The sequence below is a fragment of the Oratosquilla oratoria genome, chromosome 43 (assembly GCF_046742065.1).
Source record: "Oratosquilla oratoria isolate Oo_2021 chromosome 43, ASM4674206v1, whole genome shotgun sequence".
Lineage (NCBI taxonomy): Eukaryota > Metazoa > Arthropoda > Malacostraca > Stomatopoda > Squillidae > Oratosquilla > Oratosquilla oratoria.
In genome coordinates, this window is record NC_134819.1 from 34,755,543 (window position 1) to 34,769,685 (window position 14,143).

Consider the following 14,143-nt stretch of genomic DNA (forward strand, 5'->3'; position numbering starts at 1 on the left):
GCAAATGTGGTGGGAAAGGGAGGAGTGGATGTGGAGGTAGAATGTAGATTGAGAGAAACATGTAAATGCTTTGGTGGATTAAAAAGTGTAATGAGAAATAGACATGTTGAAATAGACATTTGGGAATGGATGCTAAGAGGAGATTGTATGAAGGGGTGATTGTGCCGACAGCACTGTATGGGGGCAGAAACATGGAACATAAAAGAGGAAGAGTTTAAACGTGTTTGAGATGAAATGCCTGAGAAGTATGGTAGGGGTTATTAGGCTGGATAGAGTGAGAAATGAGGAGGTGAGGAGGAGAGCAGGGGTGGAAAGGGAGTTGGGAGATAGGGTTGATAAAAGAGTATGGGGATGGTTTGGACACATGGAAAAAATGAGTGAAGAAATATTAGTATAAGAGGTGTGCAAAGCAGAGGTGGAAGGAATGAACACGAGGGGATGATCAAGGATGAGATGGATGGATGGGGTAAAAGGGACATTGTTAAGCAAGGGAGTAGACAGAAGATAGGGGTGAGTGGCAAATGGTAGTGTATGAATGATGCATAGAAGGGATGGGAAGTATGTGTGAATGATATTTTGATGCAGCCTGAAGAGATTTCTCCCCATCTCTTTTTCTGCATGAGGGGATGGAGAGGAGGGGTCGCCAATTAAATGAAGTGGTCTTGCTTCTGACCCAGGGCAGTGGGGGAGGTGCAGAAATGACCTGTCATCCAGGAGGAGCCAAGAAAAGAGGGAGGGAGGGACAGTGAATGGGAGTGGAGTATGTGGGGATGAAATGAGTGGGAGTGGATTTATGCCTCTGACTTTGGCTACCTCCCTTTTAAGGGGGAAGAAGCCTTTGGTATATGTATATACTTTTAAGGGGGTGAGGGCCTTAGACCAATGAATCCATTGACCCAAGTATTTTGCAGGAGACCCATAGATTCCAGGTAATCGGTAACAGCTGGCGTATTGGTCCATAATTCATTCAAGACTGTTTTTATCCAAGAGAAAAAAAAAAGATGAGGTGACCAGGGTCTTTGGTATGTATTATCACTGATAACCAGTACTTCTATTTTTGGGGACAATATACAGAAGAGGTGGAGTCATAGATTTGATAAAGGAGAGCTCTAAGTAGGATAGCAGAAAGGAGGGGTGGTAAAAATTCTAGGGACGATTCTTTTTTGAGTAAAGATTAGTCTCTAATATAAAAGAATGCTGCATAACTAGTATGTGGATATATTACTGAAGTCCCTAAACTGAACTGCATAAAAAATCATGCAGTCAAAGAAAGTTAAGAGCACAGCTGTACTTCACTACAGCTAATAAATTGATAAATTTTGAATTTTTTTTTAGATGTATCTTATATATATATATCAAATGGCCCAAGACATGTGCCCACCCTTCACCCATTTGCTGTCCATCTTAGCTGTCTGTGGATAATGGGCCATCTTTGTCCTCTGCTAGGATCAGTGTAGTGATAAAGCTCTTTGAGGGGAAATACATAAATAAAGCAGTTCCTGGAATTTGTCAGATTTTTTATTAGGTGATCACACATTGTACCATACAAACAAAAGTCAATAATACACTAAAAAAATAAATTAAATATGATATACTCGAATATTGATATATGCATTTATTCTCAGGCATCCTATACACAAGCATACATCACAATTCCATTCAAATTGCATTCAACTATTCCTTCCCAAGTAAACAATAAATTAATCTATTTCCCCAGGTCTCTTGTTAGAGACCTGCAGAACACTGAATTACAAGTAGAATTACCTGTATCATCTTTTACTATAACAATCACTTTATTTTGCAATTCAATGTGTGAATTGAATTAATATTTTGGCTCATGACTTGGTTAACTCAATTCGTCTTTATTTGTTCACCATCTCTTATATCCAGGAGATGTACCGTAAGTGAAATCAAGCGAGCGTGGAGATGACGAAGCTTCCAAGAAATCATCTTCGTCAATTTCCATGGAAAGATCAGGAACCTTAACATCATCTGGCAAACCATCAAACTCTCGATAATGCTGAGTAATATAATTCTTTGATCTGAAATGAAGTAAAAGAAAGTGGAAAGTGTTCATAAAATTATAAAATTTACTATTTGCTACTGCCTTGGTTTACTTTTAGTGAAATGTGGACCTGGTGCATACACTGGGTCCTTTGAGGAATGTAAAAATACATATATACATACATACATATACCAAGGCTTTCCCCCCCCCCTTACAAGGGGGGTAGCCAAAAAGAAAAAGGCATAAAATCATCTCGCCCATTCCATCCCTGAAAACACTCCACACCCCTCCACCCTCCCTCTAAAAATGAATTGGAAAAATACTTAAGTTGTCTGCAATACTGCTTCTGACCCAGGGCAGTGGACAGGATGCAGGGATGACCCGTCATCCAGGAGGTGCCAAGATAGGAAGGAGGGTGGAGGGGAGGGGAATATATGGGAAATGAAATGGGTGGGAGTGATTTCTATGCCTTTTTCTTTTTGGCTACCCCCCGTGTAAGGGGGAGAAAGCCTTTGGTATATGTATTTATGTATGCAATATAGAGATATTGGGCCCAGTTTGGAGCTTGAGGACCAGTCCCTCCTGGTGGTGAGGATGTTGATGTCCTGCATTTCACTGTTGATAATGAATGCTTGTATCACTGGAGACTATCCTGTGCCACAGAGGTAGAGCCACAAAGATGGTAAAGGGATAGGAAGGTAGCATACAGAAGGACTGTTGAAGTTATAAGTAGCTTGCATTCTTTGACTGAAGAATAGTCTCAAATCATAAAAGTGTTATGTGACTGGTCTGGAGGGATGCTACTTAATCAAATAATTTGTGGCAACAGGTCTCTCTTGTAGAAGACTCATGACTCAGGTAATCAACAACACCTACAGGATTGGCCCACATGTCACATGGAAGAGATATTATGTTGCTGTCGGGTTAGGGGAAAAGTGGGACAGTGTACAATGAAGTGTTCTGTGTTTACCATGTGGTGATTACATTCTATTTTGTGTCTACCAGGCATTTTTTTTTTTTTTTTTGCCAATTTAATGAAGCAGCCTTGTTGTGGATGTGTTGTGTCTTGTGACACAGCTTCTGACCCAGGGCAGTGGACGAGATGCAAGGATGACCCAAGATAAGGGGGTTCGGGGTGGGAGTGGAGTATGTGGGGATGGAATGGGTGGGAGTGGTTTTTATGCCTTTGTTTTTTGGCTACCTCCCTTGTAAGGGGGAAAAGCCTTTGGTATATGTACCAGGTTGAGGTGGGGAGGAGTGAACATGAGGAAGCAACCAAGGATGAATTGGGTAAACAGGGCACTAGGGAAAAGGGGTGTCTGTTGAGGAAGGATAGAAGACGGAAGATAGGGGTGAGTGGAGAATGGTTGTGTATGGTTGATGTATAAAAGGGAGTGGGTGGAGGATGGAGGGTGAGGGAGTATGTGTGAATGCTATTTTGATGCAGCCCAAAGGGATATCTCTCCATCTTCTCTTTTCCTGCATGAGGGGACAGAGAAGGGGGGTCACCAATTAACCCCTTGAGTACCGGATGTGTGTTTTGTGACACCTGCGTGTCACGGCTGAGTGCACCTGCCAGGAACCGAGCGTGCTCCCCGTGACACGCACGTGTCACAGTTATAAGCTGTGTGTATTGAGGGCTCTCAAGGCCTCGGTTTCTGGGTTATTTCTACCCATGTGGTGGCAAGTGTCTGTGTTTACAAACATAAGGCTCCAGCCATTCGTGGGACGGTTTGAAATGTTTGTTTACGTAAGGTTGACGGGTCGGTAACAAAGGGGTTAAATGAAGTGGTCTTGCTGTGGATGTGCTGTCTTGCTGCATTGCTTCTGACCTAGGGCAGTGGGCAAGGTGCAAGAATGACCTGTCATCCAAGACGGGCCAAGAAAAGGGGGAAGGGATGATGAATGGGAGTGGAATATGTGGGGATGAAATGGGTGGGAGTGGACTTATGCTTTTGACTTTGGCTACTTCCCTTGTATATGCATGTATGTACTTCTGCTGAGGTACTAACTACATGGTTATATGCTTTTAATACTTTAGGAATTGTTTGGGGGCACCTCTACACACCAGAGCCATGCATCATTTGTCTATTATAGAAAAATGTCTACTCATTAAGGATTTTTTTTTAATAATACATACATATACCAACAGCTTCCCCCGCCCCCTCCCTTACAAGGGAGGTAGCCAAAGTCAAAGGCATAAATCCAATCCTACCTGTTTCATCCCCACATACGCCACTTCTGTTCACCACCCCTCCCTCCCACTTTTCTTGGCTCTCCCTGCATTTCACCCACTGGCCTGGGTCAGAGGCAATGTAGCAAGACACAGCACATCCACAGCTGTCTTTCCTTTTTGCTGCCTCCTTGAATCTATCCTCTATATCCTTTTAAGGCTCCAACTCTCTTTTCCAATTCCTCTGTGGTGATGGTAGAACATATATACACACATATACCAAAGGCTGTTTCCCCCTTACAAGGGAGGTGTCAAAATAATTCCACTTCCACACATTCACCACCAATTCACCATCCTTCCCTCCCTCTCATCTTGGCTACTCCTGGATGACAGGTCATCCCTGCATCTTGTCCATCACCCTGTGGTAGTAGGGAAGAAAATTACTGCCACTTTGTTCCCACACATTTTGTAGATTGCTATATTAAATGGGGGACAGTGGGGAAACTATGGACCTCATTGTATTTTTCTCCTGGGAAGAGTCAAGCCATAAGAGGGTCTGGCAGGAGGACTCTGATCAGATCCCTAGCAAATGGGTTGGTGAATGTGCATATATATGGAATGGATGAGAGCAGCATGAAAAAGACCAACTGTATGTTTCTTAGAAGGAAAATGGATGTGTGGATATGTTAACATTGAGTGAAACACAACTGAAAGAAAATGGTGATCTGGAGTTTGGGAATGTGGTAAGTGGTGTGTCAGGAGTGACAAACGGGCAAGGATAGGAGTGACACTGTTGATATGTGATTCACCATTCACCATGGTCTCGGATCATGCGTTAGACTCATGATCAACAGCCATTAACCTCCCAGAAGAGAGCTCAGAGCTCATATGACCGATCTATGGATAATACTGTGACCTTACACGCACGTACACCCCCAATTCCCTGCCCACGAGAGTTGGAGTAATGACTCGCAGTGCAGCAATACTGAAATTATTTCAGCCATGGGCGGGATTCAAACCCAGACCGCTGTGACAGCAGTTGAGATCACTATCACTGTGCCATCAAGCCAACATGTGTGTGAGTGAGTGGAAGGGCATGTCATTAAGGATATGGGTGAAAGTATATAAAGATGCATTTTACATACATACATATACCAAAGGCTTTTCCCCCTACACAGGGGGTAGCCAAAATGAAAAAGGCATAGAAACCACTCTCACCCATATTCCACTCCCCTCCACCCTCCCTCTTATCTTGGCACCTCCTGGATGATGGGTCATCCCTGCATCCTGTCCATTGCCCTGGGTCAGAAGTTGTGTCGCAAGACACAGCACATCCACAGCATGGCCGCTTCATAAATTCGGCAACCCCCCCTCTCCGTCCCCTCATGCAGGAAAGGAGAAGACGGGGAGAAATCCTTTCGGGGTGCATCAAATTTTTTTTCATACATACTTCCTCACCCCCCATCCCCCACCCACTCCCCCTCATGCATCACAGCATCATCTATACACAACCCTTCTCCATTCACCCCTATCTTCTGTCCTCTCCCATCCTTCCTCCAGACATTCCTCTCTTTTGTAATGCCCCTTTCACCCCATCCATCCATCTCATCCTAGGACGCCCCCTCATATTCACTCCTTCCACCTCTGCCTTCCACACTTCTTTTACTAATCTTTCTTCACTCATTCTTTCCATGTGTCCAAACCATCCTAGTACTCTTTCATCAACCCTATCTCCCAGTTCCCTTTCCACCCCTGCTCTCCTCCTCACCTCCTCATTTCTCAGATCCAGCCTAGTAACCCCTATCATCAGTGGCAACTCCGGCCGTCAGGCTACTCGGGCTTAGCCTGAGTATTAGATTTTCTAAAATGAACATGTAATTACAGCCAGTTAGCTCGGGCTCCATTTATTTCGCCTGGCCACAGTTCATATATTTTCGTTCAGCGTCTGGGATTCGTCTACTCTAGGTGGGCTGTGTCAGAATATAAATATTGCTCCTATATAACGCGCCTGACTCGTCACCCAATGATAGTCGGGCTGCTTCTCGGCTCGGCCAATCAGAGCTTTTCCGGATCCTGCCTCCACCGCTCGGGCTCAAAGCTTACAGCCTTGTTGTTACCTATAATTGTAAGAATTTAAAAGTAATTCAAATTCAATGTTTCCTTGAAACAATAGATTTCTACAGAGCTTAGGATTTAAATTCCAATGTATGAAAGATCTCAATTCTACAATATTCTTAACCACTTCACTACGGGACTTAAATCTCGCGGGCAGCAGCCAATGCCAGCCGTACGACGTGTCGTAATAATACTCGCATCATAAAATATAGTCACAGCTTATATCGATCGTTCTCTCTTTCACCCGTGAATTTTGAAAACCACAGAGGATGGGATTAAGAGCAGATTAGGGAGAATGTAAAAACACAGGGGCGACTACAATAAATATAATCAAGACGCCAATATGGCAGCATCGCGAATCCACTTGCTCCTCATGACGCCTACGTGTGCGGCACCGTATGGAAGGGGTTAAAGGAATGGAAAACTGTCCAGTAACTCGGGCTAATACAAATTAGCTTGGTAAGCTGGGTAAAAGACTAATTGGCATCTCTTGAGTTGATGATGCGCTCGGGCTCAGAGCTTACCAGCCCAAGTTGTTATCTTTAATTGTAAGAATTAAAAGTAATTCAAATTCAATGTTTCCTTGAAACAATAGATTTCTACAGAGCTTAGGATTTAAATTCTAATGTAAGAAAGATTTAAATTATACAATATTCTTAAAGGAACGGAAAACTGTCCAGTAACTTGGGCTAATACGTATTAGCTTGGTAGAGGTAAAAATCTACGGTGTGCATTACGTCTCTTACCTTCATTTATGCATGTGTCTTAGGCGAAATCTGTGATGAGCCCGAGTGACGTTGATGACCTGGAGTCGCCTCTGCCTATCATACTTCTCAGACATTTCATCTCAAACACATTCAAACCCCTTCTCTCTTCCTCTCTCATGTTCCATGTTTCTGCCCCATACAATGCTCCTTCATATAACATCTTCTTAGCATCCATTCTCAGATGTCTATTTCTCATTACACTTTTCAATCCACCAAGGCACTTACTCGCTTCTCTCAATCTACATTCTACCTCCACCCTCATTCCTCCCTTTCCTGCCACATTTGCACCCAAGTATCGAAAACTATCCACTTCCTCCAGTCTTTCACCCTTAATGCTCACTTCCAGCCTGCTGTCACTCTCTCCCCTTGTACATCTCATCACTTTACTTTTACCCACATTTATCTTCAGCTTCCTTCTTTCACACACCTTCTCAAACTCTGTCACTAACTTCCTCAATCCCTCCTCTGATCCTGCCACAAGCGCAGTGTCATCAGCAAACAACAGCTGGCTCACCTCCCACTTTTCTCCATTTTCTTTAATCATCTCCAACCCCTGACCCACAACCCTTGCATTCACCTCTCGCACCACCCCATCTATGTAAAGATTGAACAGCCAGGCGACATAACACATCCCTGACGAAGTCCCACCTTTACCTCAAACCATTCACTCTCTCCATTTCTAATCCTAACACAAGCTCTACTACTCTTGTAAAAACTCTCGACTCCTAGCCCATATATCTGCAGTACCTCCCACAGTGCCTTCCTGTCTACCCTGTCATAAGCCTTTTCCAGATCCATAAAAGACCAAAAAACATCCTCACCTTTTTCTATAGCTTTCTCACATACCTGTCTTACCACAAAAATCTGATCTACACAATCCCTACCTGTCCTAAACCCACACTGTTCCTCACCAATTATTCCCTCTGTTCCTCTCCTAATCCTCTCAATCTAGACCCTCCCATAATCCTTCCCAACTACACTCAACAAGCTGATCCCTCTGAAACTATACAGGCACTCCTCCAGTCCTCCGGCACTCTACCCTCTCTTAAACAAACATTAAATAACCTAACCAGCCAGTCCACCATAACTGTACCTTCTTTCTTCAGACATTCTGCATGGCATCCATCCAGACCAGGTGCCTTACCTGCTCTCATCATCTTAACAGTTGCATTCACTTCATCCTTCCCTATTTCTCCTTCATTTTCCTCACTCATCACTCATTTTCTTAGCGCTTCCCACTGCAACTACCTTTCCCTACCTATCCTCCTTCACATTTACCAACTCCCTAAAATACTCTGCCCACCTTCCTCTCACTGCCTTCTCTTCCATTATCATCTCTCCATCTGCACCTTTTACCTTTTCCTCTCTACTTGATTCGCCTCCTCTTTCTCTTTTAATTTCCTTCCAAAACATCTTTTTATTACTTTCAAAATTTTCTGTCATACTCTTACCCCATTTCAAATCTGCTCTCCTCTTTGCTTCCTTTATCTTATGCTTAGCTTCCCTTCTCTTTACTTTGTACCTCTCATACGATTCTCTCGTCCTAATTTGCAGCCAATCTATGAATGCCTGCTTTTTCTCTTCTGCACATTTCTTTGTTCCTCATCCCACCACTCACTACCCTTCCTTCTTTTTCCTCCCACCCTCCTTGTTCCACACACCATCTTTGCACACCTTATGACTCCCTCCTTGAACCATCCCCATTCCTCCTCCACTCCAAGTTCTACTCTATCCTTTACTCCCTCCCACTCCTCTTTCAGCTTCTTCTCATACTCACTCTCCTTTTTTTTCCTCATTTAAGCAGTTCACTCTAAGTACCTCCCTACCTTCTACCCTTTTCCTCTTTCTCCACTCTCAATTTACCTTCCACCAGAAAATGATCTGATATTCCCCAATTCTCTCCCCTTAGAACATGTACATCCTTAACTCTTCCTACCATTTTAAGATGTGAATAAAATCAACAATTCCTCACCTCTGTAGAAGGTATGGATCAAATGGGAAAAACATATCCAAATGTGTTCTTCTGCCCTGTTCTGAGCATCCACCCGAGCTGCTGACTGATGGCAAAGTCATCCTTTTGTTGTTCTCGAGGATGGTTGAACAGTACGCTAACTGAAACCTACGAGTCACGGCTGCAAAATTGCTTACTATTGCTGGTGCACAAATCCGAAGTGGATTGAGTTTCGACAATACTAAACGTTCCAAGTTGAGCACCCGAGCAAAACTTAATTCTGAAACGTAAAACAAAACTTAATTCTGAAACGTAAAAGAGGCTCTATTCAACTTTGATATAACCATAAGAGAAAGCATAACTTTTTCCGCCAATCATCATTAAGTGAATAATAAAATTGCTACATAAACTGCACTTCATGCAACCTCTCTTCAAAAATAGTAGAATAAATAAAAATCACATTTTTTGTACCTTGAACAAAACTTACTTTTCTCATTTTCTGTATATTCTCTATACCGAAATGTGAAGACATAGAGAATTGTTTGACAAGCATAGTAGAATGGAGAATGAACCATCAGGTCCTCATAGTTTCTGGTCTGGATTCGCTCCTGTAAGAAAATGGGAACTTATCTGACAAGTCTTAGTGGGGTTTCCTTCTATATATCAAGGGCTTTTTCTCCCTTGCTAAGGGTCTCCTTAGAATGAGAGTATTTCACAAATAATCTCATACTCTGACCACAATAAAGGAAATCTATTTCATAATGGAAATAAAAATGACAAAAAGGTAAAAGGACAATAACATACCTGATTTTCTAAGTATGCCGAACACCAACTACAGATGACTTCAAGACAGGAATGCACATGACTAAAAGGTATGAATTTCCCTCTCGCTAATAAACTACCCATATATGACATTGCATTTTTTCGAATTTCTCTACCAGAATTTGGATTTTCAAATTTATTAACTCTTAAAAATTCAAGAAATATGGATGCTAGGCCTGGCCGAATAGCAAGCAAGTAGAAAATTAAGAACTGAACATGAGAGGAGGCATGCGTGGGAAGTATGATACGAATGAAAATGTCTTGTAAATCTGTGTAGAGGTTCTTCAGTGCTTCCAAGTTGTGATGTTTTCCCTGACATTGGCACCCTAGGGTCAATTTCTTTTCTGTGCCCTCCATAGCTTTTCCATTAAAGGGACATTTGTCACTTTCGTTTTTCAGTTCTTGGGAAGTGAATGTTAATGTACCATGGCAAACACTATGAATATACCACAACATTGTAGCCATAAGCATGTCTAAGGTGTGTCCTTCCATGTGACTCATAACTCCAGCAGTCTTGTCCTGTTTAATGCCACTGCTTGTCTCCTCAACTTCCTGAAATTAACAATAAAAGATTGTACATATATACCAAAACGCCTTTATAAAAGGTGTCACGTCAGAGCATATGCTCACCATACATGCATCCTACACTTGTCCAAAAACCTATTTGTTGTCCTTTCCATCATACCATTCAATGATGTGTACCTGTTTGTGGTGGTCCTACAGGTGGACAGCAGAATTACCCATTTTTTAAAACCCATCAAACTCCTCACCTCCATCAAGAGGAGCTAAATATATCTATCAGTTTCAACTGTATTTCTTGCACCTTCTCACACATGGACAGCTGACAACTGGCAACAACTCCCTTCTTATTACTTCCAGCCAGTGACAGAAATATCTAACTATATACCAAGGACTTTTCTCCCTTATAAGGGAGGTAGCAGAGTCAAAAGGCACATAACCACTCCCACCTGTTTCACTCCCATCCACCACCCTTTCCTCCCTCTCATCTTAGCTCCTTGTGGACGAAGGGTCATCCCTGTATCTCGTCCACTGCCCTGGGTGAGAAGCAATATAGGCTACATACACAAAAAGGTGCATTTCCCCTTGTAAGAGGAGTGACCAGCCAAGGCATACACCCTCCCTGTCTATAGAAATGTTTCCACACTAATATAACACAGAATGGAGATATGACTCTGACATACATTAAGGGGATCGTCCATCAGAAAATCATGAAAAAATACAAAAAAATACGAAATTCTGGAATTATTTCCTCTAAAAGTGTTGCTCATAAGCTATCTTGTGGCTGAGTATGGAAGCTGTATCTTGATTTTTACTATCTAAAAAAAATATAATACAGTACCCCCCCACCCTACTGTGGCTGGGTCGTGTGCTCTGCGTACTGCATATTACGTTTTCTGCTGTTACGTATATTTGCTAACAAAAGAAGCTGTGTATTTTGCACAATATTTATGATTTTGTATGATAAATAATAGCATACGAGCTAATATGTTGACAGATGCTGCGACAGTTGACACAGTATTATGGGAAGGCAATATGTGATTGTGTGAATACAGACGTTCAGACAATGCGTAAAGCTATCATGGCCTCCTACCTGCATTCTGTCAGCACAGATGAGAAGCCATTGCATTCTTGCTGTCCTAAGGGAGAAGACTTGTGGTGTTTTTTTCCAGAGAGCACTAGCCAGGCAAGAGGAACCTGAGTCTCACAGAGTCAAGAAGCCGTTCCTGGCGAAGATTCCCACTGAGAAGCGGAAATCCATCCTGGCAATATATCAAGACCTCACCTCTACAGAGCTTTTAGAGAAATGCCTCAAGGGAAGGACACAAAACCAAAATGAAAGCTTCCATGCAAAGATCTGGGCTTTGAGTTCAAAGAGGAAGTTTGCATCAGCAGCTAGAGTTCAATTCTGTGCTCAAGTTGCAGTTCTGAACCACATCTTTGGTTATGAACTTGCATATATGCCATCAGCAAGAGGGAAAACAACCAGTGATGTCATAAAACAGCTTAGGATGGCAGATAAAGATTGTCTGTCGCCAAAGATGCATCGCGCCAAGAAAAGGAAAAGTGCAATATAACCCTGGTGGATACTAACTGGATTCATCATATAAACCTGTAATTAATCAAAAGCTGGCAACAAAGAGTAGGGTTGTGCCTATGATACCCTTTCAACACCATAACATCCTAAATGATGAAAGGGGACCAGTAACCATGAACAAAAAAACTATGACGCTCATTCCTGAAAAACTTGATTTTTGCACATTTAACTTGATTCATATCCAAAACGCCTTCACTGATTTTTAACTGCAAATACTTTTCGAATTCAGCATAATTGGGAGAACATTTGGAGGCAGATTCATGTCCTTCTGTCAAGGACTAGTAGGATTTTTTCATATATACATTTTGTTTTGTTTTTTGCTTTTTTCATCAACTTACTTTGGATTTTTTTTTCTCATAACAGACTGATCAGAACATCATAATTCTGCCTCCGTTTCTTCATCTATCTTAGCCCATTATAAAGACAAAAAAATAATCAATATCCAGTCAAAGGTCTATCCTCTGAATCAATTTCAAAATTTTCAAAAATTACCCCCTCGAAAAAAAAAGAAGGAAAAAAAAAAAAAAAGTATAAGCATAAATGACTTGAAAACTCGGTGGTATCTTCTCTGAGACAAGACAGTTACTAGGAAAAAATCTCAGCCACTTTCACCCCAAACTAAAAAAGTTCGATTTTCTAATGGACGATCCCCTTAACCCCTTCCATACGGTGCCGCACACGTAGGCGTCATGGGGAGCGAGTGTATTCGCGAGGCTGCCATATCGGCGTCTTGATTATATTTATTGTAGTCGCCCCTGTGTTTTTACATTCTCTCAAATGTGCACTGAATCCCATTCTCTGTGGTATTCAAAATTCGCGGGTGAAAGAGAGAACGATCGATATAAGCGGTGACTATATTTTATGATGCGAGTATTATTACGACACGTCGTACGGCTGGCATTGGCTGCTGCCACTGAGATCTAAGTCCATGACGCCTACGTGTGCGGCACCGTATGGAAGGGGTTAATACTGTGAGGTTCTTGTCTATATGGGTACTTTGAAAGTCGCTAAAATATTGATAATATAGTTAGATGTAATCAATACCCATGTACACAGGGAAGTACAATTAAGTCGAACACACTGAGGTGCAGCCCTGCTTGCTTACCATATGAAACAGGTCATCTTCATTGTCACTTTCCTTGTCCTCTTCATCACTGTCCTCCTCTAGACTCAGCTCTGCCCGTGGTGCATGGACATCTATTGTGACCATACTATGTATTCAAAGAAAAAAATGTAAATTTCAATGAAATAATTTAAATCTATTTATTATTATTATCATTTTCTAAATATATTTGGCTATGAGCTGTTTCTTCTAAGAACTGTGACCATACTATGTATTCAAAGAAAAAATGTAAATTTCAGTGAAATAATTGAAATTTAGTTATTATTATTTTCTATATATATTCGGCTATGAGCCGTTTCTTCTAAGAACTGTGACCGTGTCATAAGGTTCCCCCTACAATGAATGAAATATACCAACCAGACCAAATAAATGTCCTCAGTGGAGCCCTTCATAAATTTCTCCCATATATTCTTGGTCCCTAGCTCATTGGTGACTTGAGTTGTCCAGTGTTACTGTCACTTACTTGGAGATGATAATTTCAAGTATTCCTCGCTGCAGATGAGGGAGTAAAGTGGCCAACTGTAGGAGATTCTTACAGAAGACAGTGTGGAGATACACATGACGCTTGAAGAAGGGACGATTATTTTTTGCCAGACTCAATATATTCTCACGGCACCTGTTTTTTTGTTAATACCAAAGCCAAACATTCACAGTTTAGAGAAAAGGAAGGGAGGAAAAAAAAAAAAAAAAAAATGCAAGGCGAGTCTTTAACACATGCTATTAAATTATACATACATATACCAAGGGCTTTTTCCCCCTTACAAGGGAGGTAGCTAAAGTCAAAAGGCACAGTTCCACTCCCACCCACTCATCACCCCTCCTTCCCTATTTTCTTGGCTCCTCCTGGATGATGGGTCATCCCTGCATCTTGCCTAAGGCATCAATTTATACATACATATATTTATTGAGAATAGCTTAGATGATACTGTGATGCAAGGGAGGGGATGGTTGGGTAGGGAGTGGTTTTGTATGAATGGTGTTTTGATGCAGCCTGAAGGGATTTCTCACAATCTTCTCTTTTTTCCATGTGAGGGGATGGAGTGGGGAGTTGCTGATTAAGTGAAGTGGCCT

General features: G+C 41.9%; 1 protein-coding gene across 4 annotated transcripts in view; it reads right to left on the reverse strand.

Moving 5' to 3' along the window:
• Positions 1–1,500: 1,500 nt before the first annotated feature.
• Tif-IA (RNA polymerase I-specific transcription initiation factor RRN3 homolog Tif-IA) overlaps positions 1,501–14,143 on the reverse strand; it is a 30,168-nt gene continuing 17,525 nt past the window's right edge. For all 4 annotated transcript variants that reach the window (XM_076179592.1, XM_076179591.1, XM_076179589.1 and 1 more), the window contains exons 5-10: positions 13,536–13,688; positions 13,055–13,160; positions 9,816–10,385; positions 9,499–9,619; positions 9,033–9,291; positions 1,501–2,042 (exon numbers count right to left, since the gene is read on the reverse strand). In XM_076179592.1, the coding sequence (XP_076035707.1) occupies positions 1,871–2,042; positions 9,033–9,291; positions 9,499–9,619; positions 9,816–10,385; positions 13,055–13,160; positions 13,536–13,688 (1,381 nt within the window). In that variant the 3' untranslated portion in view covers positions 1,501–1,870. The remainder of the gene's footprint in view (positions 2,043–9,032; positions 9,292–9,498; positions 9,620–9,815; positions 10,386–13,054; positions 13,161–13,535; positions 13,689–14,143) is intronic.